Source organism: Gopherus flavomarginatus, chromosome 2 (genome assembly GCF_025201925.1).
Source record: "Gopherus flavomarginatus isolate rGopFla2 chromosome 2, rGopFla2.mat.asm, whole genome shotgun sequence".
NCBI lineage: Eukaryota > Metazoa > Chordata > Testudines > Testudinidae > Gopherus > Gopherus flavomarginatus.
Window position 1 is genome coordinate 6,229,157 of NC_066618.1, and position 27,111 is coordinate 6,256,267.

At 48.5% G+C, this 27,111-nt stretch overlaps 1 protein-coding gene across 1 annotated transcript in view; it reads right to left on the bottom strand.

The window, feature by feature from the left end:
- Positions 1-27,111, bottom strand: part of PTH1R (parathyroid hormone 1 receptor) — a 186,085-nt gene that overhangs the window by 49,830 nt on the left and 109,144 nt on the right. The window contains exons 3-4 of the mRNA XM_050942628.1: positions 7,385-7,495; positions 5,266-5,384 (exon numbers count right to left, since the gene is read on the bottom strand). Of these exons, the coding sequence (XP_050798585.1) occupies positions 5,266-5,384; positions 7,385-7,495 (230 nt within the window). The remainder of the gene's footprint in view (positions 1-5,265; positions 5,385-7,384; positions 7,496-27,111) is intronic.

The following is a 27,111-nucleotide window of genomic DNA, read 5'->3' on the forward strand; positions in this document are numbered from 1 at the left end:
ACCTTCTGTAGCGGCATGGGGTCTACATACTCCGTTACGGATCTGCCCTCTCCCAAGAGATCTGTCCTCATCCCGAGTTAGCCGCTTCCAGCACATTAGTGGGGCATGCAGGGAAACTTTATCTGCAGACAGTGGCAGCCCACTACCTGATCTGCAGCTAAACAGAAGGCATCAGTCTCCGGGCTGTCAATCCAGTGCCTTTCATTAGCACTCAGATTCCCCTTTGAAACAACGCAGAAGCAATTGCTTCACTGGGCAGTTAGGAGCTGTTATTCCTCCTGGCATTGATTGTTTTAGCACGCTTTGCTAATTTCAAAAAAATCAGGTCCTTCGCTGCTCTAAGTGAAATAATCCTATTTGTATCATCCAGGGCAAGGGAAAGAGATGCAAACCTTGTCCACCCCCCCTCCTGTATGCCGCTTTTGTCTCCCATATAATTATCCCGCGGTAGCTAAAATGAGAACACAGAGAACCTAAACAAATACCTATCTATAGAGAGAGAGACAGGGAGGTTTTTCCAACACTTTCTAGTGTTCAGTTCCCATTGGCTCCGTCTGTCTTTCTGTCTCTCTCTAAATCTCCCAACAACCTCGGCGGATGATTGCTGGTTAAGTGCAGCTGTTACCGATGACACAAAAATGCTCTTCTCCCAGTGGGAAAAAAATAATAATAGAAAACACGACTCTCTTTGTAGAGATGATGAGTCTGTCTTGGCAGAATCCATCTGCCTGACCTCTATATTTAGAGAACCAGTCAAAGGAGGCTTTGCTATTACCAGTTCTGCAGACTCAATGGAGGGTGTGAAAGACTGGAGGGCTATATTGCCATTGTGACATTCTGTACCTTGGGGGAGCACCCTGTAACCCCCATGTTTCTCATTTATATATAATTGTGATCTTGCATATAAAGTAGGCCGTGTAAGGTATCAGGGGAAAGGTTGTGATCTGCGGAAAGTCATTTCTCTATCCATATATGTGTATCATTAATGTATATGAAGTTATGATAATCGTGTTGTATGGCTGTCACTAAAACATGCTGTAAGTTGGGAGAATCAGCCAGATATTAGCTCCCCAGAGGCAACAGCAAGGACAGTAACCAACACCAGGGTGGGGTGTCAAACAACCCATCGATAGCCATTGTCCAGCAAGGGAGCTACAATGTGATGACTCCCCTGCATGAAGCCACACCAGGGGAATTGCGCAACCTTACCTGGAAACTCAGCAATGCCCCCCAGACATGCCTGGATGTGTATTCCCCAAGCACATGGGATTGAGGGTATAAAACAGAACACAGGGGCCCCATGCTTGGCCTTTTGCCTGACCCCCACCAGGCCACAAGCAACAAGGACACTGAGAATACTTAAGCAGAGGAGACTGGCCCAGATTTCAAGGGTGAAATTGTGTACTATGAACTCCATTATCCAGTGGAATGAGAAAAACTGCTTAATCTAGATGTTGTCCAGTCTAATAGGGTTGAGAGTTTAGACTGGGTGCTTATATTTTCTTTTCTTTTGGTAACTAACTCTGACTTTTTGCCTATCACTTGTAATCACTTAAAATCTATCTTTTGTACTCAATAAATTGAACTGTTTATCTTTACCAGTGAGTTTGCCTGAAGTGTTTGGTAATCTGCTCGGGTCTGCAAAGGCTGGTGTATGTCCACTTTCCACTGATGACGTGGCGAACCAATTAATAAATTTGCACTGACCATCTTAAGCAATGCAAGACGGTATATTCCTGTGGTACAAGGCTGGGAACTGGGGGGATTTGGCTCCAGTTCCTTTCCCTGTGCGATTCATGAGGGGCTCTGGGACCATTCATGCAATTGAGCTGGGTGTGGGGCTCCATATGTGGTTGTGCTGAGCGATCACAGCGCCTGGAGGGGTTTGCTGCTGGTCAATAGCAAGGCATTGTGAGAGACAGCCCCGCCTGGAGAGAGTTCAGGGGCACAGAGGTCCCACAGTCCCAGGCTGCACACTGGGGATCCTGTCACAGCAGCTTTATAATCGCCACCCTCCACCAGCAGAGAAAAAGAATAATAATATAATTTTTTGTTTGTAGTGTTGCTGTAGGCATGCTGGTCCCAGGATACGAGAGAGACCAGATGGGTGAGGTAATAGCTTTTACTGGACCAACTTCTGTCGGTGAAAGAGGCCAGCTTTCGAGCTACTCAGAGAAGTGATCTGAAGAAGAGCTCTGTGTAAGCTTGAGAGTTCGTCTCTACCACCCCACATGGAACCCATACAGGGTATCATTAAACAGTAACAACCCATACTCAACGGGGACCACATCCTGGAAGAGATCTTCCCCAATCCCCCTCTTCTGGCCTTCAAACAGTCTCCCAACCTCATCATCAGAAGCAAGCTCCCCACAGACCAGAACTCACCAACTCAAAGCAGCACCAGATCCTGCCAGAACAACAGACGCAAAAGCTGCAGCCATACTTCCATGATCAATAGCCCCTAAACAGACCTTTAAAAATGCCTGGGTGTTACACACGCTTATCACAACATGTGCTGCACTTCAGCCAGTGGGCTAAATGCCCCAATAACAACCGCGTGGGTGAAACCAGACCATCATTACACTCTCAAATGAACTCACACAGAAAAATGATCAAAGGCAAAAACTGTCTCACCCGTGGGCAAACACTTTTCACAAAACAATCCGTCCACATATGAACACTCTCCTTTCTCGTCCTCAAAGAAAACCTGCACAGCACCTTCGAAAGATGAGCCTGGGAGCTTAACTTCAAGCCTTTGCTAGACACTAAAAATCATGGCCTTAAAAAAGACACTGGATTTATGGCTTATTAGAACAGTCTGTAACTCACTAGCCCCCCCTTTTTTTGTCCTCTGACTGCAGAGGGATTTGAACACGTTATCTACTTATGCTAAACAATCTGTTCCACCTTGCGTGAGACTCTGCCCTGCAGAAGAGCTCTGCGTAGCTCACAAGCTGGTCTCTTTCCACCAACAGAAGCTGGGCTAATAAAAGTTATTACCTCACCCTTGTTTCTCTGCAAGAGGCAGACTTTGAAATGATAGACCCAGCTAGCCAGGCGATCCTGAACTGTCCCTTTCTTCTGATCCGTGCAGAGTGACCAGCTTTGCTCCTCGTTAGGCAGAGCCACATTACACCCAGGTCAATCCCACCTCCATATCAAATCAATAGGAAGACAAAGGTGAGTTGTATACATAGACTGGGCCATTTGGGTGCTAAAGCTTGTCCGAGGCCTTTCTCATTATCCTCTGATACTTCGGCATTAAAATCTATCAGTGCAATAAGAGACAATTTACAAAATACACAGCTGAACTTCACCCAAGGGAAGCACCACATGGCAGAGGCCACTGCCTGGAAACTGTAGAAACTTCATGCATATGGATGGTAAAGGGTGTGATGACCCACTTCCCCATATCTGCTCACAGTGTGCCCGTTCTAAGTTGCGTACTCAAAGCCCTGACTCTGTGGGGGGAAAGGGAAGTGGCTGTACTAGAGAGAGGAAGGAGGGCATAATATCTACACCCTGGGCCTCTTGCCAAGGCCATGCTAACAGAAGGGAAGGCTGGCCCTGTGGTTAGCATGGTCACATAGGCATTAGCAGATGCAAGTTCAATTTTCTACCCTGCTACTAACTTGCTCTGTGATTTTGGACTGATTTCTTTGTGCCTCAGTTCCCACCCCCCCCCAAAACAGGGAGAACGGCACCTGCCTACCTTATAGGAGTAGCATGAGGTACATTAAAGATGGTGAGGTGTTCAAATACTATGGGAACCGGGGGTGGGCCCACCATACGTGCCTTAATTAGATGATCCAGTTCTCTCTTTATTCTGGTGAGGTCATGCAGTCTATTTCCCTGCCAGCGCAGGATTGTTCCCTAAAACATATTACATCCTCCTGCCTAGTTTTGAATGCACAGGAGAGGGGAGAAGCCACTCCTAATACCAGTGATAGCAAGCACCCGGGAGAGAAAAGGGAGGAGGCTACATACATCTTGCAGATTTCTTCTGCATAACATCTCTAACATTTCGCTTGCACAAAGCGATCACTCCATATCTGACCTGTCAGTCCCAGTCCTCAAAGGAAACCTGCACAACACTTTCCAAAGACCAGCTTGGGAGCTTAAATTAGTCACATTGCTAGACACTAAAAATCCTGGAAGAACTGAGACACTGGATTTCTGGCTTATTACAAGGATCTGTAACCCACTGCCCACCTCTTTTTGGCCTATGACCACAGAGGTGTAAACAGGTCACTCTACCTCGAATGGTCCCTTACAATACATGCTAACTACTAATGACACCTTGCATTTTGCTGTGATGCTGGGAGATCCTTTCCCAGACCTGCAGAGCTCTGTGGCTCAACAGCTCGGAAGCTGATTGCTGCAACATCCTTCTCTCTGGTCATGACAAACACCCTGCTCAGATCCAATCAGAATCCTGCTACAAAGATCATTCTGGTAGCCCATGGCTTTGACCAAGTCAGCCTTCTCTTGGCATCCCTCCACTGCCTCCCCTTCTCAATAGCATCAACTGCCTGTCTTCAGACCCCTTGAATCCAGTCTGAACCAAGCTATGCAATTCGCTCCAGGGTGGAGTACTTCTCTGGAGCTGCTTACCTGTCCAGGAACCTGCTGTAATTACCCCTCACTGATTTTAGTTTCTGGGGAAAGCTGGTAACCCTCCTCTGATTTCAGAGCAACTTGCCATTTTGTCCAGGTCGTTTTGACTTCTAATCCTGTCCTCCCGAGTGCCTGCAACCTCTCCCAGCCGGGTGTCACCTGCAAATTTTATGAACGTACTCTCCACTTCATTATCCAAGTCATTCATGAAACCTTTGAGCAGTATCCAGCACTGATCCCTGTAAGGGGGTCCCTGACAATAGGTGGTGATGGTCTCCACTAGCATGGAATGAACCCCCCCCCCCGAAAAAAATTGTGGTTATCAGTTCTTAACTTCTTAAGAAATTCCACATAGAGCCCTCCAGATTCCCGCACCCTGGCTCTCTGTGAAAATGGATCAGGTCACTTTGAGGAGTTCATGACAAATATCTGACTGTCTTGAAGAACACGCCACCTCCGCCCCCTTGGGGTGAAGCAATTTTCCACTGAAACAAATGGGAAAGATTTGATTGGGACCTGCAAACATTGGGAATCTTTCCAGCATCAGGAAGCAACCTGCAGGGCGCTGCTTGTTTAAGAACAGAAGGCTCTGTTGGCTAGTTCTGATCAGATCCCCCCGTTCCCAGTCTGCATACAAGCATGGCATACCATCTCCCTGGTTTCATTGGTGAGGAACTTGGCGCATTCGCTGTAATTCGCCCAGGTGCGGTTGTTGCCTGGCACCAGCTCCCAGCTCCCATTCATGTCACACCGCCGATAGGCGTGGCCTAACGAAAGGAAAGAGAAAACAGATGACATGACTCTTAGCAGATTGCAGTCCTGGAAGAACAGAAGAAGTATCTTTCCCGACACTTTAACCACAGATTCACACTTGTCCTTATAACTCAGTTACCCATAATCAGCCTGCCCTTATCTGTTCTCTCTGCTGCTTGTCATGGAGCTGCGGGGGGAACAGGGCATTGTTTCAGATCAGCTTAGTGCAGGGGATCTCCCCCCGCAACTGAACTTCAAAAACCAGCCATTTGTTCTACACAGAAACTCTCAAATTTAAAGAAGTACCCATCAAACAGTGTAGGTCAAAATACGGGGTTTAAAAAAAGAAAGACAGAAAAATGGTTTTCAAAATCCAATAGCATGGAAACATTTGCATGATTGTTAAAAAAAAGTCATTGAAAAGCAATGGGTTTGTTCAAGTGGATCTTTCTACATCTCTAGCCCTTATCACTGTACAATCTTAGAGACTTCCAATTAGGAATAGATTTTTTTTTCTATGTCGCACCCCTGCTACCAAGAGGGAAGACAGATACAGTGCAGAGTAAGTGATTTACCCAAGGTCAGCCAGAGTGCCTATGGAAAATACAGAAATACAACCCAGTGCCCCAGTCCAGTGCTCCATCCACTAGACCATCCTTCTTCCCTTTCCACATATCACAAGCGGGCCTTTAAGTGGATGTGCAGAAAAACCTCGCTGGCAGCTGCAATTCTGGCATAAGGATTCTACACTGGCCCAGCTCCCAGTCTCGCCCACAGTGGGCCTGTGGGAGGGTTGTGGATGTAGTTTACTACACGGTGGCTAGTCTCTGCTTCCTGGGAGCCCTGGAAAGCATGCATAAATTAAAGCAGCCTTGAGGCTGCTCTTATTCACACCAGGGACCAAACAGACTCCTGCACAGCCCAGAATGGGGGGAGCACAAAAATGGTTTTACCCATCAGCTCTGGTCCTGTGCTCAACTCAAGTACAGAGCAACTGAGAAACAGGCCCAAGGATTTTTTGTTTTTTAAAAAAATTAGACACCGTATAGCCAAACTGTGGTCTCGGCTCCACCAGTGTGGTAGCTTTGTAATGCTGAATGAGACCGGTGCAGCCACACCAATGTCACAGGGTCACTGACCTCAGGGGCCAGAGTGGAGCCGTCATTGGTGACAACAGTTGGAATTTTCTGTAATACTTTTACGCTCCATCTGTAGGATCCCGCACCCATCCGCATTGCGTCACTACTTTTGGGGATGGGGTGAGAATTAATTCTGTCCTTGCAACAGCGGCGATCAAGGCAAAGTGTCTGAGCCACTAAGGCTGATGGGGCTGGAATCAACACAGGCCCTACCCTGTCAAGAGGAATCTTAATAACTGAAGATCAACTCCTAGAGCCAGTTGCTTCTCCCCACTTCCCTGCCTGGAAGCAGAATAAAAAGCCCCGAGCTGGAGAACAAGGATTTGAAGGTGTCAGGTGCCTGTGACAAGAACAGGTTCTCTCAACACAGGGGCTCTCACTCCGGACTCAGAGACAAAGGGACACGGAGCCGAGATGGATTCTGCAGCAGTTTGGCTTGGCAGAGCTCTGGCTTCAGACTCCGCCTTCACCTGTGCTTCTCGATGCTCACCTAAGTGCTTCCAGATGCTGTAGTCCAGGGGGCTGTGAAATTCTGCAAACACTGATGTGCATTGGTCCCCGAAAGGGGTAGAAAGTCCCTAACAGGGAGTCTGCTCTGATGCTGAGACACCAGAATTTCTGGACCCCGAAGGCCTAGTCTAGGAGGTGTTGAGGCCATCTGGCGTATCCTTATGGCAAAACGGGACCCCCTGGGGGGCTGGGGCACTAAAGGGTGACTCCCAGGATACTGTTTAAGGGCCAGGGGGTAAACCCAGGACACCGTTCAAGAAGGGAAAGGTTCCCCAGGCCAAGGCCCGGCTCTCTAGTCCTCGGCTACATCCCTCCCCGCTGCAGGCCAAAAAGTTCCCGTGGTGTTTGGAAAGAAGCTTTATTACCTTTGTGGTTGAAGTCATAGATGTACTCAGGACACGGCATGGCCACCACTTTGCCTGGCATGCCTTCGGGCCAGCAGCCAATGCCGTCCCACTCGGGCAGACAGAAACCATCTGCGGGAGAGAAGCAAAAACAAGAGAAGTCACTGAGCCTGCAGCATTCTGCGGCTTGCACCGACATAGCATCCTCAGAACTGTAGTGTGCCAGCTGCCTCCTGGATATACACTGCCTGGAGAGGGCCTTCTCCCAGCTAGAATTAACTTCAGGGCACAAATCAGTGCTTTTGGCCCAACCTGGCGTTAGAGGAACATGCTGCGTGCAGGTAGTTAATAAAGAGAGCGCCTTCTACTGGCAGATAAGTATAAGCAGCCTTGTCAAGAACAGCAGTTCTCAACCTGTGGCCCAATTAGCACTCAGCTGTGGCCCAGCTGTGTGCTAAAACAATTCAAAATTTGCTGCTCCAGTCTGGCAGGGGGCAGGGGTGATTGAGGGGGAGATGGCATCTTGCAGCCTGCATGAGTGCTCCTGCCAGCAGGGGTCTGGTGAGTGACGCAGGGAGTGGGAGAGTGGGTAGGTTTTTCGCAGCGGGCTCTGGGCAGTGAGGAAGTGGGGGCGCTGGGAGCTGGAGTTTTGCCGGGGTGCTGCAGCATCCCCAGGTTATAGGTAGGGCTCTGCTCCTGGGGTCAGGTTCAGCTGCTGGCTGCCCAGCCCTGTGCAAGGTCGGGGGGTCCTGCAGTCTGGCTGCCTGGCCCCGCAGGGGGGAGGGAGGAGGAGTCCTGCTGCCCAGCCCCTCACAGCAGGGTTCGGGGTCCAGAGTCTGGCCCTGCTGCGGTTCCTGGTCCAGCTGCCCAGTCCCACACGGTGGGTCTGGGTCCCACCTGCCCGGCCCAGTGTCCGTGGCTCTGCTCCTGGCCCTGCTCTGAGCAGGGGCGCTGGGCATAGTGGACTCTGGGGAAGCTTAGGAGGGGGGCGCTGTGGTTCTCAACCTGCGGCCCACAATGATAAACAGGTTGAGAACCACTAGTCAAGAAGTTAGTAGGTTCGATTAAGCTGCTGTTGTTATGCTCAGCAATTGGCTTCTAGTGCGAAGCTCCTGACATCTGCCAGCGGCGGTGGAGTAGATACAACCCATCCTGCTTTTGATTCTTTTCAAAGGGACATGGTCCGGATAAAAGGGCTGCTGTCCAGGTGTTCTTGTGAGGATTCCCATGACTTTGGAAGCCACTTCCCATGTTGGTCTGAAATAGTCCTTCAGGGCATGGTGGGCAGCTCGCCTTGTCACCCAGGCATTTGAAAATGGGACAGGGGAAAGAGATTATAAAGGGTGGGGAATTTAGCAGTGAGAAAGGGGGACCTGAACCTCTCAGGTGCTGCGTTTAGACACAGTAACTCCAAATAGCTCCAATACACCAGCCGCTGGTGGTAAGTTACACTGAGTTATAACGCTGCCCCATAAATAGGTATGAGCATTAATTTGGTTGTAACATTCAGGGCAACTAGAGCATATAGACAGTTCTAGCAGTCATAGCAATCCAGAGAAATAGTATTTATACTAAAAATGCTTTGGGGAGTTGCTTACATCTGTCTGCTGGTACCAGTTTCCCCAGGTTTTCTAAAAAGAGGTGGCTGGATTAGTGTTCCTTTCAGCCAGCCCCACTCCCAGTTAAGTCAGCAGGAGTTTGATATTAATGAGGAAAGATTGGGTCCAATTTTTGGAAGAAACTAAATTTCATCTCCCTCACACTCTCTAATCTACAGTTGAAGTCTGTCATTCTGCAGCCAGCATAAAGGGTTCAGAGGCCATCTATACAGATGGAGTAGGGGTAGTTAAAATAGGGGGACGAAGTAACACTCTTCCCTCCACCCCCTTTCTTGTTGGAATTTATTTTGAAAACTCAATTCTGAATATTCATCTCAATGTTCAGCCTATTTTTTTTATTTTGAAATTTATCAAAACTTGAAACAATCTGACCCACTCTAAGGATGAGAAGACAAGGAGGACCTGTGGCACCTTAGAGACTAACATTTATTATCCAGAGCTTCAGTAGCAAGGGTTGGAAAAGAACAGCATGACACAACTCCCTCCACAGTTCTGGAAGGGCTCTGGGCCCAGATCTTCAAAGGTATTTCAGTGCCTCAATACCTTTGAGGATATGGACCACAAATCCTCATGCTCCAGGGCAGAAGCCAAACTATAGGCTAACGGGGATCAGGAAACAACTTTGCTTGGTGGCAGGTGATCACAGAACTGCTTACTGCTGAGTTCTTACACCTTCCTCCAAAGCAGCTGGAACGGACCACTGCCAGAGACAGGACACATGACTAGGTGGACAACTGGTCAGCTCTGGTTTAGTACTGTCTATGTTCTTTTGTTTCTAATCACCTGTTGGTACAAGCAACACCTGATGAAGCCAACTGCTGTCCGTGCTCAGAACTGCCCAGCCTATCCTCTGATGAGTGGGACGGCCATGGTAATTGACCTAGGCTACAGCTATACTGCAGAGCTTGCAACAATGCATCTGCACTGCTGTAGTGATGCTAGTGCAGATGCCCGAAGCTGATGGGAGAGCGCTTTCTCATCAACGTACTTACTCCAGCCCTCAAGAGTGGCAGTAACTATGTCGGCAGGGGAAGGTCTCCCCTGACCTCGCACTGTCCACACCAGCACTTAGGTCGGTGTAATTTACATCACTCGGGAAGGGTGACTTATTTTCACCCCTAAGTGACATCACTTGTGCTACCTTAAGATGAAGTGTATACACAGCTCTGGTTTTCAGCATTCCCTTGAAAGTAGGGGTGAAAACCCTTCAGAATCTCCTAGTCTATCCACAATTGGCTTGCAGCGATATATGGGATGTAAGGACTCAGTCCTGCAAAGTGCTGAGCTCTCCGCGCCAGTCCAACAAAGTGCTTAAATACGTGCTTAATCTGAAGTACCTGAGTAGTCCCATTCACTTCCGTGGGATTACGTTCATGCTTAGAATTAAGCATTTGCTTAAATACTTTGCTGGGTTGGACCAGCTGGGCCAGACTGCTCAGAATCTTTCAGGATCATGCCCCAAGAACCCATCTGAAAGGAAAACAAATGCAGACAGACGCACACAGATGGGCCCCACTCTGTTTTAATTTCAGAGTTGCAGGAGGCAGCTTTCCCCTCTTTAGCAATTACTGCACTGCAGACTGATACTCCCAGCAGAGCTAGATTCTCAGTGTCTGGTCTAAAGGCACTCTACAGCGATAAAAACAGAATGGAATACAGCATGTTCTTCTCATCTGTGATAGCATTCCATTATTAAAGACACAACAAATGTTCCAGGCTCACAGAGATGATGTTCTTCCATTAACATCAAAGCTAGGCCATCAATAGTCTTTCAGTCATTCAAGTAATTTATTCTTTCTAGTGCATATGCTTTTGTATGATTAAAGACAAACTCAGGATTCCTAAAAAAAGTATCCTAGATAATTTTCTCTCCTTTGGGTTTACGGATGACAGCGCATGATTCAATATGCTGGTAATTTAGGGCATACAATGACACTCAATTTAACTATTGATTTCTTATCTTTAATTTAGTGCTGATGAAAGATGGCAGATTGGCAGCAATAGGAAACTGAAATCCCAGTATAGAGTGAGCAGGTGTCTCCAGCACTGGCATGACATGCAGAAAGCAGAGATCTACATTCCACTGGGCCAAGTTAAAGAAAGAATGGGTGTATATACCCAATTTCCATTAGTCTACCTAGGCTTGGCAGAATTAGCTTTTTATCAGTACATGTTGATTTCACTGTACACACACAAATCAACCAATTTTTTTTCCCCATCACTAATAATTGAAACGTACAGATAGGCAAAGTAAGAAAAATCCTGCTCATTGATGTTTGGTGGAAGGAGATTTACTTTGCATATTTTGACATGTGATATTGACCATTTGTGCTGTACCGGTTATAAAGTGTTCACGTTTTTGACTCTCAACATCTGCAGTCATTAAATAATGATTGTGTCTGATCCCCTTTAATATCCCAAGACTGTGAAAATTGAAATGGATAAAAAGAGGAAAAAATAGCTGAAAATACCGTCTGTGAAAATTGAAATTTAGAAGAGTTTTAAAATGCTTTGCAATAAACATAGAAATTATTCACTGAAATGATAAAAAAAAAAATAAATCAAATTCTAACAAGCCTCGTTGTACTGCACTTTCTCTTCTAACATTGGTCTTCAGTGGTAGCCCCTCACTTTGTGCATGGAAGGGAAATTGATGGTTCTGAACTAGCGAGGTATGCAATTATTTCCTAGCTAGTGTGTTCAACAGAAATGCTGGAGACTGACGAGGCTAACGCACAGCGATCAGACTATCAAACTGGGAGTCAGGACTCCTAGGTTCTGTTGCCTCTGACCTGCTGCAATTTTTAATTAAGTCATTGAGAGATCAAGGCCCAGATGCAACAAAAGGTATTTAGGCTCCGAATGCCCATTGGCTCCAGGGGACATTAGGGGTCTAAATACCTGTGTGGATCTGGGCCCAAACGAGCAGCCGCTGAAATCAATTAAAAGATTCCTGCTGACTTTCATGGAAGTTGGATCACACCCTAACTAGTTCCATGCCTCAGTTTGTCCATCTGTAACATGGATATAATAATACTTCGGTCCCACACTGAGGTTTGGTGTTTATAAAGCCATGTTTCTGAAGGGATTTGAGACTTTTGAACAAACAGTACTAAATAGTACAAAGTATTTTCATCATCTTTAGAAGCATCTGTCAAAACTAATGAAAAGTTGAATTAAATTATTCTTCTACCCTTATTGACAACAGGAAGTGCCTGAATACACCCAGGAAATGTTTTTTAAAACAGAAACATCAAACATGCCTAACCTGAGTAACTGCATGATGTTATTATTGCCTTACCTGTCCCCATTAGACTTTTGTTAGTTTAATACCCACATCTGTCTCAGGTGACATTTAGGAGCAGTTTCTGACCCTCACTAAAACGTTTGTTTTATTTTGGCTTTGTTGTGCAAATGAAACTTGCTATGTAAGAGCCAGGTATTATTAATTATTATAGTTGTTGTTGTTTTGTAAAGCAATTCACACAAGAGCTGGTTAAAAAAATTCACAAAATGTTTCAAAAGTTGTTTTCATTTTGCAGGGCTCAAATGGGACCATTTCTTTTGTTTGTTTTTGTTTTTTTCCACCTTCTCTCCCCCCAGCATTTGTTTTGTTTATCATTTTAATTTTTTTTGTTTTCCCTCCCCCTTCTTCCTTCCTCTTTTACCAGTCATTTTAAAAAAATGATTAAAAAAAAACAGAAAAGAGAGAGAATAAATTGAAAAATGATAAATAACAAACATTGAAAAACATGAAAAATCGTAAGTTTTTTCATGACAAGTTTTTTAAAAGACCATTTCTCAGCTGGAGAATTTTTCATTAAAAAGTTTCAACTACCTGCTTTTGGACATTGCAAAAACTAAATGCTAGTTTTCCTAAAACATCTCAATTTTCTGATCCACTGCAGAATACTGAATACAGATAACCAGAGGGGATCAGCTTTATTGTAACTGAACAGGTAAAAGCTTATGAGGATTTTTCTTTTCAACAAAGAGAATGCACATTTAGGACTGAAACAAACTGCTTGCATCACTCTGAGCAGCAGTGTAGACAGGGGTAAGAATATATTTGAGTACATATACGTGCATGCATGTTATGTTAGTGTCAGAGGTCCTAAAAGAAGCTTTTCCCGGAATAAACAGGACGCAATTAAAATGTAACTCACAACAAACAGTATAACCTCCAGAGAAAACAGGAATAAATACGTATATATGTTATACATGTAACCCACACACCTCCTGGGTGTGGTGCTCTGTCCCATGTAGTGGCACCGAGACCACTTTGGCCTGGTCTACACTGGGCGGAGGGGGGGGGGGGGATCGACTTAAGATACGCAACTTCAGCTACGAGAATAGCGTAGCTGAAGTCGACGTATTTTAGTTTGACTTACCTCGCGTCCTCACGGCGCGGGATCGATTGCCGCGGAGTTCAGCAGTCGATGGAAGAGCGATCAGGGATTGATTTATCACATCTACGCTACACGCGATAAATCGATCCCCGATAGATCGATTGCTACCCACCGATGCGGCGGGTAGTGTAGACGTACCCTTAGAGATTAATGAATCAACTACAGCCTTAGCTAGCTGCCAGATAGCTCATGCAGTAGCAACTCATGCCCTAAGCTCCCAAATGCCCCGGTTCAATCTTGCCTGCTGACCACCAGAGGCTGGTGGTGTTACATATATAGATAGGCAGGTACATAGACCCAGACACATAGGTATACACACATGTGTATATAATATATACATACACTGAAAGTTGGTCATGTCAGCTAGTGAAAATCAGTGCAGCTCTATTAACTCCAACAGATCTATGCCAATTTGCGCCTGCTGTGGGCTGTTTTAATGAGGGAGGTACGGGATTTGGTTAAAGATTCACGCGGTAAAATGGTGTGTCAGACCATTTCTCTGCTGAAAAAAAAAAAAATCTTTGCTGAGCCTTTCCCCCAGCCACTTGGAAGTCAGGCAGGGAGACAACTCCAGGGGACGTGCAGGAACAGTTGGCTTGGAGCTTTACACACACACTATAAAAATTATAAACAAACAGCCTGGGTAAACACTAAGCCCCGACGCCTGCTTTTCCACAGGGTGTGGGCTGAGCGGTTCTGACAGCTTTACAGATGCTTTCCATTCTGGATGCTAGACCGGGGGTGGGAGGATGCAGATGTGTGAGGATGCTGCGCTATCTTTGGGGACGTTTGTTCCTTCTCATACCTGACTCTGGTGTCTGGCTCTTTCCCTGCTTCAGCTGAGCAAGGACTCGGGTGAGCACACTAGCAGTGCTTATCTCGGGTACATGTGGATCAGTGATCTCTACTGGATCTCACGGCAAACACATTTGCATGTGTGCAACCACATTCCCCTCTAGGGGCTGCTACAGCTCATTCGCTCGAAGGATAGGGACCTGAGTTCCAGGAGTAAGAAATCTCAGGCTCTATCCTGCCTAAACTCTAGGGAGCTCATCAGTAACCTCTGTGGCCAATTCAGCTGTATAGCTGATCCAGCCAGAGCTCCCAAGAAGGATACCAAATACACAGAATCAGACCAGTGGTCCAGATGTGGCCAGGACTGATGCTTCAGAGAAGGTGCAAAAGAACTCAACTGTGAGCAGATGTGGAACAATCTGCCCCCCACGGCAGGCAGGGCTGGCTTTAGGACGATTCCCCTGATTTCCGGGAATCAGGCCCCACGCCTAAGAGGGGCCCACCACATCCGGAAGAGGGGCCGCACCCGCCGACGAAGAGCTGCTGGACATAGTGGCAAGTGATTGAGCTGCCACTGAATTGCTGCCATCTTCAGCGGCATTTCGTCAGCAGCTCTTTCGAATTAGGCCCCACCCGTCCTAAAGCCAGCCGCGACGGCAGGCCTCATCCTCGTTTCTAACAACCAGAGAGTGGCTGACGTTCACATAGGGAGACAAGAATTGAACTCGGGCCTTCCCCATCCAGTTCCTTAACCAAAGCCCTAACCGCTACTCCTAGAACGAGGCTTTGCCAATCTGCAGGCCTCCTTCCAGTTATGTGAGGCAACAACAGCCCATTGGACTGGCTCATGAGCTGCCCTGCCAATGCACAAGTGACTCAATGGAAGGAGACAAGCCAGCGACGGCCTCCGACAACTCAGATTGTTTTCCCGAGGGAGTCGTGCAGCTTCCAAGATGCCGCCTTTTGCCTACAGAAAGGTTCCTGTGTCTCCCCCAATTCCCTCCCTTCCTACGAGCCGAGCATTACGTTGTTTTCAGTCCTCTCTCTCCTCCGGAAGGCTCATTCCAGCACTGCCAGTGTCAACGCCACCCTCCTCCAGCTCTCCTGGCTTCCCAGCCAACTTCTCCAGCCCACAGCAGCACCTTGTCCATTGCCCCTGCTGCAATATCAAGTCAAAGCAGGCACTCAATAAAGAGACACCCAGCAGGGAGAGGTAGATGTGGGGCTCCAGAGACTTGGCTTTTTGTCTGCCTGGCCTGCGTTTGGGTGCATTTCAGAGGTGCTTCAGCCCTGAATATTTCCTTCAGAGTCACCTTAGAGCTTATTAACAGGAGTCCGGAAGAGGAGGAGCTGAGGACAGGCTTTGCATGAATTTTTTACACCCCCGTTAGCCCCCGCGTGCTTAATTCTTACCTGACCAGTTCCGCTCTATTCCAGTTCCGGACCAAATATTGCTGTGCCAGGGCACCTCAACTCCGACCCGCCAGCATCCTTGGGCCTTGCTCAGCACTGACAGTCCCAACCTGGTCTCTGCTCTCCTTTCCTGTGCATGCCTTGGCCAGTGCACCCACAAACATCCTTCCCTGAACCGTTCAGCAGAGCCGCTCCCTGCCCACTGGTCTGCCTCAGTTTCTCTTCTGCTCAGCACTCTCCCTCTGCCTAAGATAGTCTGACGCTCTGGCTAAGAAGTAAGCAGAGACAAACCAGACCCAAACTAGCCCTTCACTTCTGGGGTGCAGAGATCCATATACAGTCTTTGCTCTTCCCAAGCCACAGATCCTTCTCTAGGCCCAGGCAACCTTCATCCCTTGGTCCCATGAATTCACAACAGTCCCTTCACCCCAGGGACATCAGCTCAATGCCTCAAGGGAGTTCAGCAGAGGCACTGAGAAACTCAGGCCCTCTCTCTACCACAGGCTGTAGCCCTGAACCCCTAAACGGTGAAGTAGCCACCTCCTCCAGCTGCGTATATTCCACTTGATAATTCCTGCTCTCTTTGGGCTGCTTCCTTCTGTGGCTGTCCTGCCTTCCAGCCCTTCCTGGCTCCTTGTCCTTGGAAGCCCCCTTCCCATCAGATGCTACCCAGATCCCCTAAATACACACACATGCAATTTTGAAAAGAGAAGGTGCTTGGGGATTTGAAAAGGCACAACCTATCTGTGAGAGGTTAGCAGGGCCTGACTAAAGTGTGCTGCATGCATGGCTGAGAGGCAGCGGGGGTAGTAATAGAGCAGGAGTTAAGACCTCTGGGTTTTATTCTAGCATCTGCTTTGTGACGTTGGTCAAATCGCTGCACCTGGTCACCCTTTGTCTGTCTTGGGTACTTAGACTGTTGCCTCTTTGGGGCAGGGCCTGTCTCTTCTACCTTGAATGGTCCCTTAAAAATGGACTAACTACTTATGCTCAACAATAGGGTTGTCACCTTTCTAATTTATAGTACCTGGACCCCCCCAAGACCCCGCCCGGGCCCCACTTCTTCCCCCCAAGGCCCTGCCCCTGCTTCGCCTCTTCCCTTGAAGCCCCACCCCTTCTCTTCTTTTCCCTCCAGGCCAGGGCCACCCGGGGGGGGGGGGGAAAGTGGGGCAATTTGCCCCAGGCCCTGGGCCCTACAAGGGCTCCCACAAGAGTTTTTCAGGGCCCCTGGAGCGGGGTCCTACACTCGATCTGGGGGCCCCAGAAAACTCTCGTGGGGCTCGGGCCCCTGGAGCATCTTCTGCGGCAATTCAGTGGCGGAGGGTCCATCTGCTCTGGGACCCGCTGCCGAAGTGCCCCGAAGACCCACGGCAGGGGGGGTCCTTCCGCCCCCTGCTGCTGAAGACTCCAGGCCCCCTGAATCCTCTGGGTGGCCCTGCCCCAGGCTCCGCACCTTCTCTGCCTCTCCCCCCAAGGCTCTGTCCTTGCTCCATCTCTTCCCCCAAGGCCCCGCCCCTGTCATTCTCTCCTCTCCTCTTCTCTACTCCTCCGTCACTGGATCCTCTACATCTCCCTCCTCACCCCCAGCTGGGCTCCCTCCGTGCCAGGGCTGGGATGAGACCTGCTGCAGCCTGACAAGGAGCTTGCCAGCGGGTAAGAGGCAGCCCTGGCTGAGCAGGGGCTGGCATGGGTTAATGACCTGGTGCCTCTTCCCTGTCCTGCGGTGACCTGGCTTTTGCATTTTGCTATGATGCCCCGAGTACCTCTCCCAGCCCTGAAGAAGAGCTCTGTGTAGCTTGAAAGCTTGTCTCTCTCACCACCAGAAGCTGGTCCAGTGAAAGCTATTACCTCCCTCACCTCATCTCTCCAATCTCCTGGGACCGACACAGCCACAACTACACTGCACGCAATCAAAGAAATACCTCTTCTGAGGCCGCGGCTGCAAAACCTTTCGTAATCCAAAACACCCCACTAAAGCTGAGAGCCTTCTGGAGAAAGGGCATCACAGGACGCCACTCTTGCTGGTGCTGATGAACCCAGAAGGCTTGGCACTGTGGGACGGGGGGCCCTGCTGAACCCAGACCAGCCAGGGAGGAAGGAGGTCTTTGCAGAAACACCCTCAGGAAGCTGACTGCAGAGAGACAATTGCACCCTGAAGCCTTCACGTTTCCGCTGCTCAGGGTGCATCCACCGAGGGATGTGCTCACTTGCCTTCTAGATTTCCTACCCCACCCCCGTCCGTTCTTCGTGCAAGCGTCGCATACATGTGGAGAACACATTGAAACCATCTGCACGGCCGCTTGGCAGTGTGTTTATCTAGGGGTATGGAATATAAATCAGCCCGAGTTATTCTGGCACTGTGCTAGGCACCAGGGAGACCGCATCTAGAATACGGTGTCCAATTGTGGTCACTCTATTACGGGAAGGACATTCAGCGGATTGGAAACAGGCAGGGAGGAGCAACCCGAAAAAATGACCTGGGCCTTAGGGAGGGAGGTCTTGGTGGGATGTGCGTCTGTACGGGGGTGTTTGTTTGGGCCTGCAGCTGCATTGCCAGCTGTGTGTGTCTGGGAATAGGTGTCAGTGTGAAGGGTGTGCGTGTGTGCGGATGAGTGTATTTGGGCACATGTCTGGGCTGGCTCTGTGTTTATGCTGAGTGCTAGGGGAGGGGGGTTCATTTGGGTGAGTGTGTGTGACTGTATATCCGGGCGAGCGTGCGTGTGAGCGCGCTCACACCTGTGTCTCTGGACATGTGCCAGTCTCTGCCTGTATCTGCATCTTTTTGCATGCTGCAGAGCCTAGCACGCTGGGAAAAAAGCCTCGCCCGTGTTGTTCAGTCTGGCAACTTTATGCTTTCTAGTGAATTGCGTACATCACAGGAGAGCACAGATCACATAAAACATCCTAATCAGTCTATGCATCCGATGAAATGGGCTGTAGCCCATGAAAGCTTATGCTCAAATAAGCCTCTCCCCCTTCCAGTGTCTCTTTAAAACAAAGTTCACCTGGGAGGTGTAAACCTTGGAGAGCTGCTAGCTGATCAGCAAAATGATTGTTGTTAATAATCACAGCACAGCCTACGGTTAAAGATCAGGGCTCATCTATGAGCTATCGCTGTGCCCTACCTCTCGTCTATCTGGTGCCCATTAAGGGCTACTCTGGCAGCTAAGGATTTGCAGAATTGGGCTTTTAAGCCCTGATCCTGCAGCTTGCAGTGGGTGGGCCCCCGCCCACTACAGCCTGCATCATCAGGGCCTCGGGTGGTAAATGCTTTTGAGAAGGGACCTTGCAATCACATTTTCATTATGCCGCCATGCACTCGTGTGATGCTGTGCCTTAAATAAATAATGTACTGGTAAACATCACTGCTCATTCATCTGGCCCCAGCACCTCACCCCCTTTAATTCATTCATTCTCATATTCCTGGGAGGCAGGGCTGTGCTATGATCCCCATTTTTAGAAGAGGGAAACTGAGGCACAGAGCGAGCAAGGGAGTCTGGGTAGGGAACTGACTCCATAGCTTATAAATCTCAGGTTAAAAATCCTTAACACCAGGCTATCCTTCCAGCTGCTCCTAACTCCTATATACGGACCCCTGGTGTGTTCTGCTCCTGGCAATTCCTTTTTCTTATGTCTTATTTTCACCCGTGTTTAATTTATTCATTATTATTAGCATTACTACAGTAGCATATAGGATGAGTCCTGGATCAGGACCCCCTGGTGCTAGGCACTGTACAAGCACAGAACAAAGAGATGGCCCCGGGCCCCAAAGCATTTGTGACCTGTGTATAGATGAGCAATACCAGGTGAATACAACAAACGGATCCTTAGCCAAGCTGTCTCCTACCTAGAATAACCTGAGTATGTCAATGTGCCTTTGTTGTTCTGCTGGGGGAAGTTAACTTTGTGATGCTTCCCTTACTACTTATGAATGTCCTGATCCAGAAGAAGGTCTTTGCACTGACTTCCAGCAGTCTTTGGATCAAGGCCTTCACATACTAAGATCTTGGAGGATGCAAAGCATGGCTGGGATAAACACAGCCAAGAAGACGGTTAAATAAAAGCTGGCAGGACATTTAGATCTGTGGTTCTTAGGCCCTCTCGTGACCGGTGCTGGGAGTCTGCATCTCCATTTACTTCAAGGGGAGTTGAAGGCTCTCAGCATCTCCTAGGAGGTGCCCTGCAGCCGACAGGATTGAGCACGCTTGGTAGGAAAGCCACAGCTCTGTGTTATTTCAATGCTAAGAAAACCTGGGCATGGGGAGGGGGCCCTTAGGGACAAAAGACCCGGAATTCAGGCAGCCAACACACATACCTTGGATAAACCGTCATAGTTTCTTGACTAAAAATAACCCCATCTCACTAGCAAATAAGAGGCTTATTTATTAAAAAAACAAGCCATTGCAATGCAAACTGCAGCACTGAGCACTCCAGGATCACCACTGGCCTCGACTAATTAGAGGCTTGTGTAAAAATCTCTCTCCCGCTGCAAAATGTCCCTTCTGGTTTTCCAATGCAGGGCAAGACAGGCTTTTAATTCATGGGGGTGGGAAATGTTTGATGACTCGTAGCTGGGGATTTCGCTTCATCCTCTTCCAGGTTTGCCTTTGGGGTGGCATCGGCTTAGCCACCGTTGCAGAAATATAATATTTATGTACATATAAAAGAAATTTTAAGGGTTTCCTGTTCCGACTGAATGGCTTTCATGTGAAGGCTAAATTAAAAAAAAATTGAAACTGAAAAAGAAAGCAAGCTGCATACTTGTGGGGATGGTTGTATGGGTTTTTTTCTTTCTGGTTGTTTGTTGGGTCTTCCTCCCTTGATGCCCAAGCCAAGAACTGCACAGAAGAAATATACATGCAGAGAAGAGCTGCATGAAAACACACTGGGAATAATCCCACACCTCTGCTTAGACCCTGTCCATATTCAGCATCACCCCAATTCAACATGACACTGGTTTATAAACAGATGCAACCATGAGTGGTAGATGAATCCCCCCATTCGGGGAGGCTAGCTTGCTGACCTCACTCCTCCTGCCTGAGGCCTGCCCCCCTGACGCCCTCCTCCCCACTGCAGACAGAGCTGCCGCAGCTGTGCTAGCCTGAGCCACCCTGGCAGGCCCGACCCATGCTGGCTCATCGGTGTCATAGTGGTGGGCCCGATCCCTGGGCTGGTCTGAGCTGCCCCTGGCCACCGCAGCCCCTGTCCAAGCCCTGAGCAATAGGCTGCAGCTTGAGCTGGGCCCCCGCCGGCTTCAGGGTGGAAGAGGGACACAGGGCGTGGGCGTGGCCACAGTTTGGGCGAGGGAAGGCTTAGCCTTCCCTGGCCCATGATGCCTGCTGCCCCTGAATGCAACCCCTAGCCTCAGTGAGGACACTCTGACTTTGATTTAAACCTGTTTATATCAGTTTAGTGTATGTCACTTTCTTAGATCTTGGGCAGAATTTTCAAAAGGGTGTGTCTCCACTCGATAAAAGGTTTGATCTTATCTCAAGCTAGCTGACACGTGGTAACGAATACAAGGTAAAATCCTAGTGGAGGCAAGGTAGTTTGTAGGTTTAACACGGTGAGCAGGTCAAGTCAAGCAGGAGGCAAGGGATTACCTTGATCTGCTGACTTGTGTGAAAACTGCAAACTGGCTTGTCTTCACTAGGATTCTGCTTTGCGTCAGTCATCAGGTGTTAACTCACTCGAGTTGAGTACACACTTTTTTCCCCTAGCAAACACAAGGCCTTAGCAACTTAGGAGCCTAAAGGTATGTCTGTGCTGCAATAGCACATGTGATTGTAGCAAAAAAATTTACACCCCCAAGAGACATAGTAAAGTTGACCTAAGCTCTGGTTTAGACACTGCTTGGCATAGGTACTCCATGTCCTCGAGAGGGGATAGCTAGGTCAGCAGTAGAATTCTTCCATCAATCTCCTGCTGTCTACACAGGGGTTAAGTCGGCATAACTCTGTCTCTCAGGGGGGTGGATTACCGCTGAGGGCTTGTCTACACTACCCGCCGGATTGGTGGGCAGCGATCGATCCAGCGGGGTCGATTTATTGCGTCTAGACTAGACGCAATAAATTAACCACTGAGCGCTCTCCTGTAGACTCCGGTACTTCATCAGAACGAGAAAAGCAAGTGGAGTCGATGGGAGAGCATCAGCCATTGACTTACCGCCGTGAAGACACCACGGCAAATAGATCTAAGTACGTCGATTTCAGCTACGCTATTCACGTAGCTGAAGTTGCGTATCTTAGATCGACTCCGCGTGGTAGTGTAGACAAGCCCGCAGAGACGTCGCTATGCCAGTGTAAATTCCCATGTGCACCAGCCCTTCGGCACTTATGAGAGTAAGGCCTGGTTTACCCTTAAAAATGAGATTGATCTAGCAATGTCACTCAGGACTGTGAAAAATGTTGCACGCTGTGACATAGATCAGTCAACCTAACCTCCAGTGTAGACATGACTGGGTCGATGGAAGGGTGGGGCCAGACCTGCGCTAGAAACATACATCGGCATAACTGCGTTGCTCAAGGGCATGAAAAATGCACCCCCCTGAGCGACACACTCATACTGACCTAGCCCTTGATGTAGACAGCGCTGTGCTGACAGAAGAGCGTCTCCTGTCGACATAGCTACCGCCTCTCTTGGAGAGGGATTTACTACCATCGCCATAGTAACATCTTCACTAATGCACCACTGCAGCACTGTGCATGTAGACAAGCCCCTAGCTACTGCCTCTTGGAGAGATGAATTAAGGACATGAATGGAAAAACCGTTTCTGTTGATATAGGCCACATCTACATTAGGTCACTACAGCACCACAGCTGCAGCACTGTAACTGTGTGGGTGGAGCCACTAGAGTGTAGACATGGCCACAATTTCATTGAAAGTCAATGGGAATTAGGCTCCCAAGTCACCAGGTGTCTTCGAAAATGTTTCCCCTGGCATACACAGAGAGGTGCATTCGTTTAATTGAGGCCTTGTCTATGGGGATGTTGCCTCACTTTAAATTAAACTGAATTAAACTTGTCCAAAAGGCTGTGCGGATGCTTCTATACCAGTTCAAGACTGATTTATCTTAAACCTGTTTCCAATGGACATACGCTAAACTGAAATAAGCCACTTTAAAGCATCTCCACTGAGGCTGGCACTGGTTTCACTAAATCGGTTTAAAAATCCACCTTCAGTTAAACCGGTGCAACTTTCCGGTGCAGATAAGGCCTAAAGATGTCATGTTAAACCAGTTTAGCTAAGACAGTGCCACTTTGGGCTTGTCTACACTTGAAGTGCTCTAGTATAGATACTACATATAGCAATGGAGGAGGAGTTCTCCTGTTGGCATAAGTAATCCAGCTCTCCATGGGATGGTAACTAGGTCGATGGGGAATTAAATCAGTTTAACTACATGGCTCAGGGGTGGGGATTTTTCACACCACTGAGTGACATCGCTGGGTCGACCTAATGTTTCAGTGTAGACCAGGCCTTTGTATGTAGACACTCTTAGGCCTGGTCTCCACTGAAAAGTTACATCAGCATAGCTATGGTCGAAAGAAACCACACCCCTGACTGACACTGTGAGATGGGGTGTTCACCCCACACTTGCTCTGAATGGGTTAATATAGGCTAAGTAGGGGGCCAATTAACCAGACAGGCCCCATCTGAGGGGAATCAAGCGGCTACGTAATCTCCTGATTGAATGGGGGAGCCCCACTAAGGAGGAACTAGGTGGGCTAGGTTTATAAAGGCAGGAAGCTGATAGCAGAGGGCGGCAGGGAAGTAGGCTGCAGTTACTCCTGGGAGGAAGGAGTTGTGAGGCTGACCAACCCAGAGATTTGGGGAGAACCAGGGAAAAGGCAGCAAGGCTCAGGAGGGTGCAGACCTTGGCTACTGAGTAGAGGGTCCCTGAGCTGGAACCCAGAGTAGAGGACAGGACCCAGTGTCCCCTGTCAGCCACTGGCGAGGTGGCCCAGGCTGGGCAGGGAATGGGAAGACTGCCTGAGCCTGTTTGTTAGAAGAGCCTTTGATACCCCGGAAGGGAGAAACACACAAAGTGACCTGGCTGGAGGGCCAAGTCCTGAAGAAGGAGCAGAAGGCAGCCCCTGACCTCGAAGGAGCTAATCCCCAGAGCAGCCCTGGAGGAGGGCCCCTAGCAGTGAGTGGACCCTGTAACACATATATGCCAACATAACCCCCAGTGTGGATGCAATGATGGCGACGGAATAATGCTTTCCTGGGCTATCAGTAGGTTCATGGGGGAAGGTGGTGTTCCGAGAGGGAGCGAGAATGCCCTTCAGTTGACGTAGGCTTTGTCTATACTAGAGGGCTGTGCTGCTATATTCTCTGTAGTGCAGACATACTCTGATACTAGTTTACACCTGGTTTTCCTGTAAGCCGGGCTACAGGTTTAAGGTTTAAATGGATTTACATCTGTCCACAAGGGCTCAACTAAATCGATTTAAACTGGTGTGCATTTCTGTGTAGACAAGGTAGCAACGCTACACACGAGGAGTGTAAGCGTAGCTGTCCTGCACGCTCCCTCCAGGTTCCCCCAAGGCGCTGTGTCTCAGAGACAGAATGTCTTCAGCGGCAGGCTGTCCTTCTGTACCTGTCCTCCGACTGCAGTCATAACTCATGGAGGGTCCAGAGCCCACCGGTAACAAAGCAATCATCGCGGAATGTGTCTAATGCACCAAAGCAAACAGAAAGGACTTGACATAGCCGGGATGCCGAGATCCAGCGTGCAGGGAGTCACAAATGGAATTGCACCTTTCTGCCCTCTGTGATGCTTTCTCCATGGCATTCATCAGCATCTCCTTTGAACCTCTCTTGAGCTTTCCCCTTCTAATAAGGATGGGAACCCTCTGGCCTTACAGTCTATGAGTCTATGTTCTTCCCTGGACCTGATTTAAGGTGATGGTGATGTGGCCTTTTTCCTAGATCGCTGAATCCTAGTTTCAGGGGCACTAATCAATTTTCCAGGGCCACCATTCGGGGCTAAGACCACACAAAAGTCCTCCCTGGCACGGGAAGGAAGCCAACCATGGTAAAGCATGGAAGGAGTTGAGAGATACGTAGCCACATGCCCTATATCCTTTTGCCTCCACTAGCATACACACATGCTGCCCGCCTGCCTTTGCCCACCGCAGAGAAGGGATGAGAAACACAGAGCAAGTTCTTCAAGAGGAGCTGCCCTGAAACCTGTTGCTTTTTGGCTTCGTCCTGTGTTGCAAAGCACATTTGCACATGTGCCTAGTCACGCAGGCTGGAGAGGAGACACTGATGTGGATTTAATGGAGACAAGTCAACAAAACCAGAACAGGGAAGGAGAAAATGCCAAATGGAACAGACCAAAGAATGATCCGCTCCAGCTTTCAGAGCGTCATGCTTGAGAAGCGTAGATCTCAATTCAAGATACTTATCTCTCCCAGGGAAGGGCTAATGAAATCCATGCGTAGACGGGATCACACTTTCCAATCAGAGAGCCAGTTCTCCGCTGTGTCATGTCTCTGGGACTGTACTGTGTAAGTGTTTGCGGAAGCCCGCCACTCCAAACCTTGCTCTCAGTCATTTCTTTTCAGGGCAATTGCTAAGCAGCTGTGCAGAATTCACAGCTACCTCCAGCTTCTTTTTTCCCCTTGATGATTTCAAGTTAGGGATAAAAGGGAAAAAGCATTAACACTATGCTAAGTCTACACTACAGAGTCAATGCTGGCATAACTCCCTAGTGTAGACACAGCGTATACTGACAGTTTTCCTGCCCGCATAGGAAAGCCACCTCTCCAAACAACATCTGCACTCTTCTGTTCGCATAGCTGGGTCTACGCTGGGGGATTTGCTGCCATAGCTACATTGGCGAGGGGGTGCAGTTTTTTCACTCCCCAACTGACATAGCTACACCAGTTTAGGTATTAAGTGTAGACCGAGCATAAGTGTCTGGAAGATAATGGGGCAGACATCAGTGAAAAGACCCAGTCAGAATCTGAGGCCAAACAACACCTTCCATGACCAAACTACAGGGAACTTGGGCTGAGGATCAGGACTGTGATGCTTGTCTCTGCTTTGGCAATGGCCAGACCAAACCCCGATTTCTCAACACCTTCAAACTTCCCAAGGGTTCGTAGCTTCCAGCTGAACTTCTTAGCTCAGGTCCATCTCTCACCAATATTCACATTTGCCTATGTGAGCCAAGGAAGGAACGGGCCAATGAGTAATAGAGCAAGAGCGAGGTGGTGTCCATCGAGGTACTTCCGCCAGAGGCAACAGAGCTACGCTGATATACACCAGTGGAGATCTGGCCCATAAAGTAGGCTTGACGAATAGGGGAGAGGAGGCATTTTAGAAGTTTGCAGGACATTATAATGCAGGGGTATCAGATCTGTCCTACCAGCTTCAGAATCAGATTGGTTTCTTGAATCTCATGATACTGACAGCCTGAGGTTTCAGTTCACAAGGGCATGTACAAACTTTTCGTCCAGTTCCGTCCACCTGAACTGGGGTCCCTGGAGGGTCACCTTGAATTCCAGGAGAACCGGAAGCATGGGTGTGTGGTTAGGGCACTAGACTGAGACTCAGGTGATGAGAATTCAGTTCTCGGCTCTGCTGCTGACTCTCCTTTGTGTCCTTGAGTGGGTATTGAATCATTCCGTGTCTTGGGTCCCTTTCTGGTAAAGGGGGAGAGCACTGGTGCCCAGACTCATGATATTCGATGTTTTCACCCTAACTTCACAAACCCCAAAATCATTAGGGCCTTCCAAACAATTAGGCTACTGACTATGTGCAGTGGTGTAAGATCAGAACCCAGAGGAAATGAACAGGCAGTCACACATGGCCAAAGGCAAAATGAAAGTGCCTAGGCCAGATTACGTTTGACACTCCCAACCCTTAACTCCACCCCGTTCCAAGCAATTTAACACTGAACATCACTGTGGACAATCACTTCCTCCTGGTGCTGTCATGGGCCTCCCTTGATGACAGACAGAGCAAGGGGAGGACAGAGGGAGGGGAAAAGAAAGCAAGGGGAAGAAAGAAGAGCTGCTCAAAAAGTGGGACGACATTTTCACAAAACGTCCTTCCTTTTTATTGTCATCAAAATTCCAAGTTCCAGTGAAAAATTCTGTCGCTGCTTCAAAACCTGCAAATATTTGACCAGCTCGAGAGGAGAGTTTAGTTATGAGCCCCTTAGGTACGACAGTAACAAACTCTCTAGGAGAATCTAGATAGATAGATAGATAGATAGATAGATAGAGGAAATGGGCCTTAGGCCAGGTCTACACTAAAAGGTTATGTTGACACAGCTATGTCACACAGGAGTGGTGGAAAGTCCACTCCCCTTTGCAACATAGATAAGCCTATCTAACCCCCGGTGTAGACAGCACTAAGTCGATGGAGGAATTCTTCCGCTGACCTAGCTACTGCCTTTTGGGGAGGTGGATTAATTACAGCGAGAGGAGAACCCCTCCCATCGGCACAGGTAAGGTCTACACTGAAGCGCTCCAGAGGCGCAGTGGCTGTATGCTGG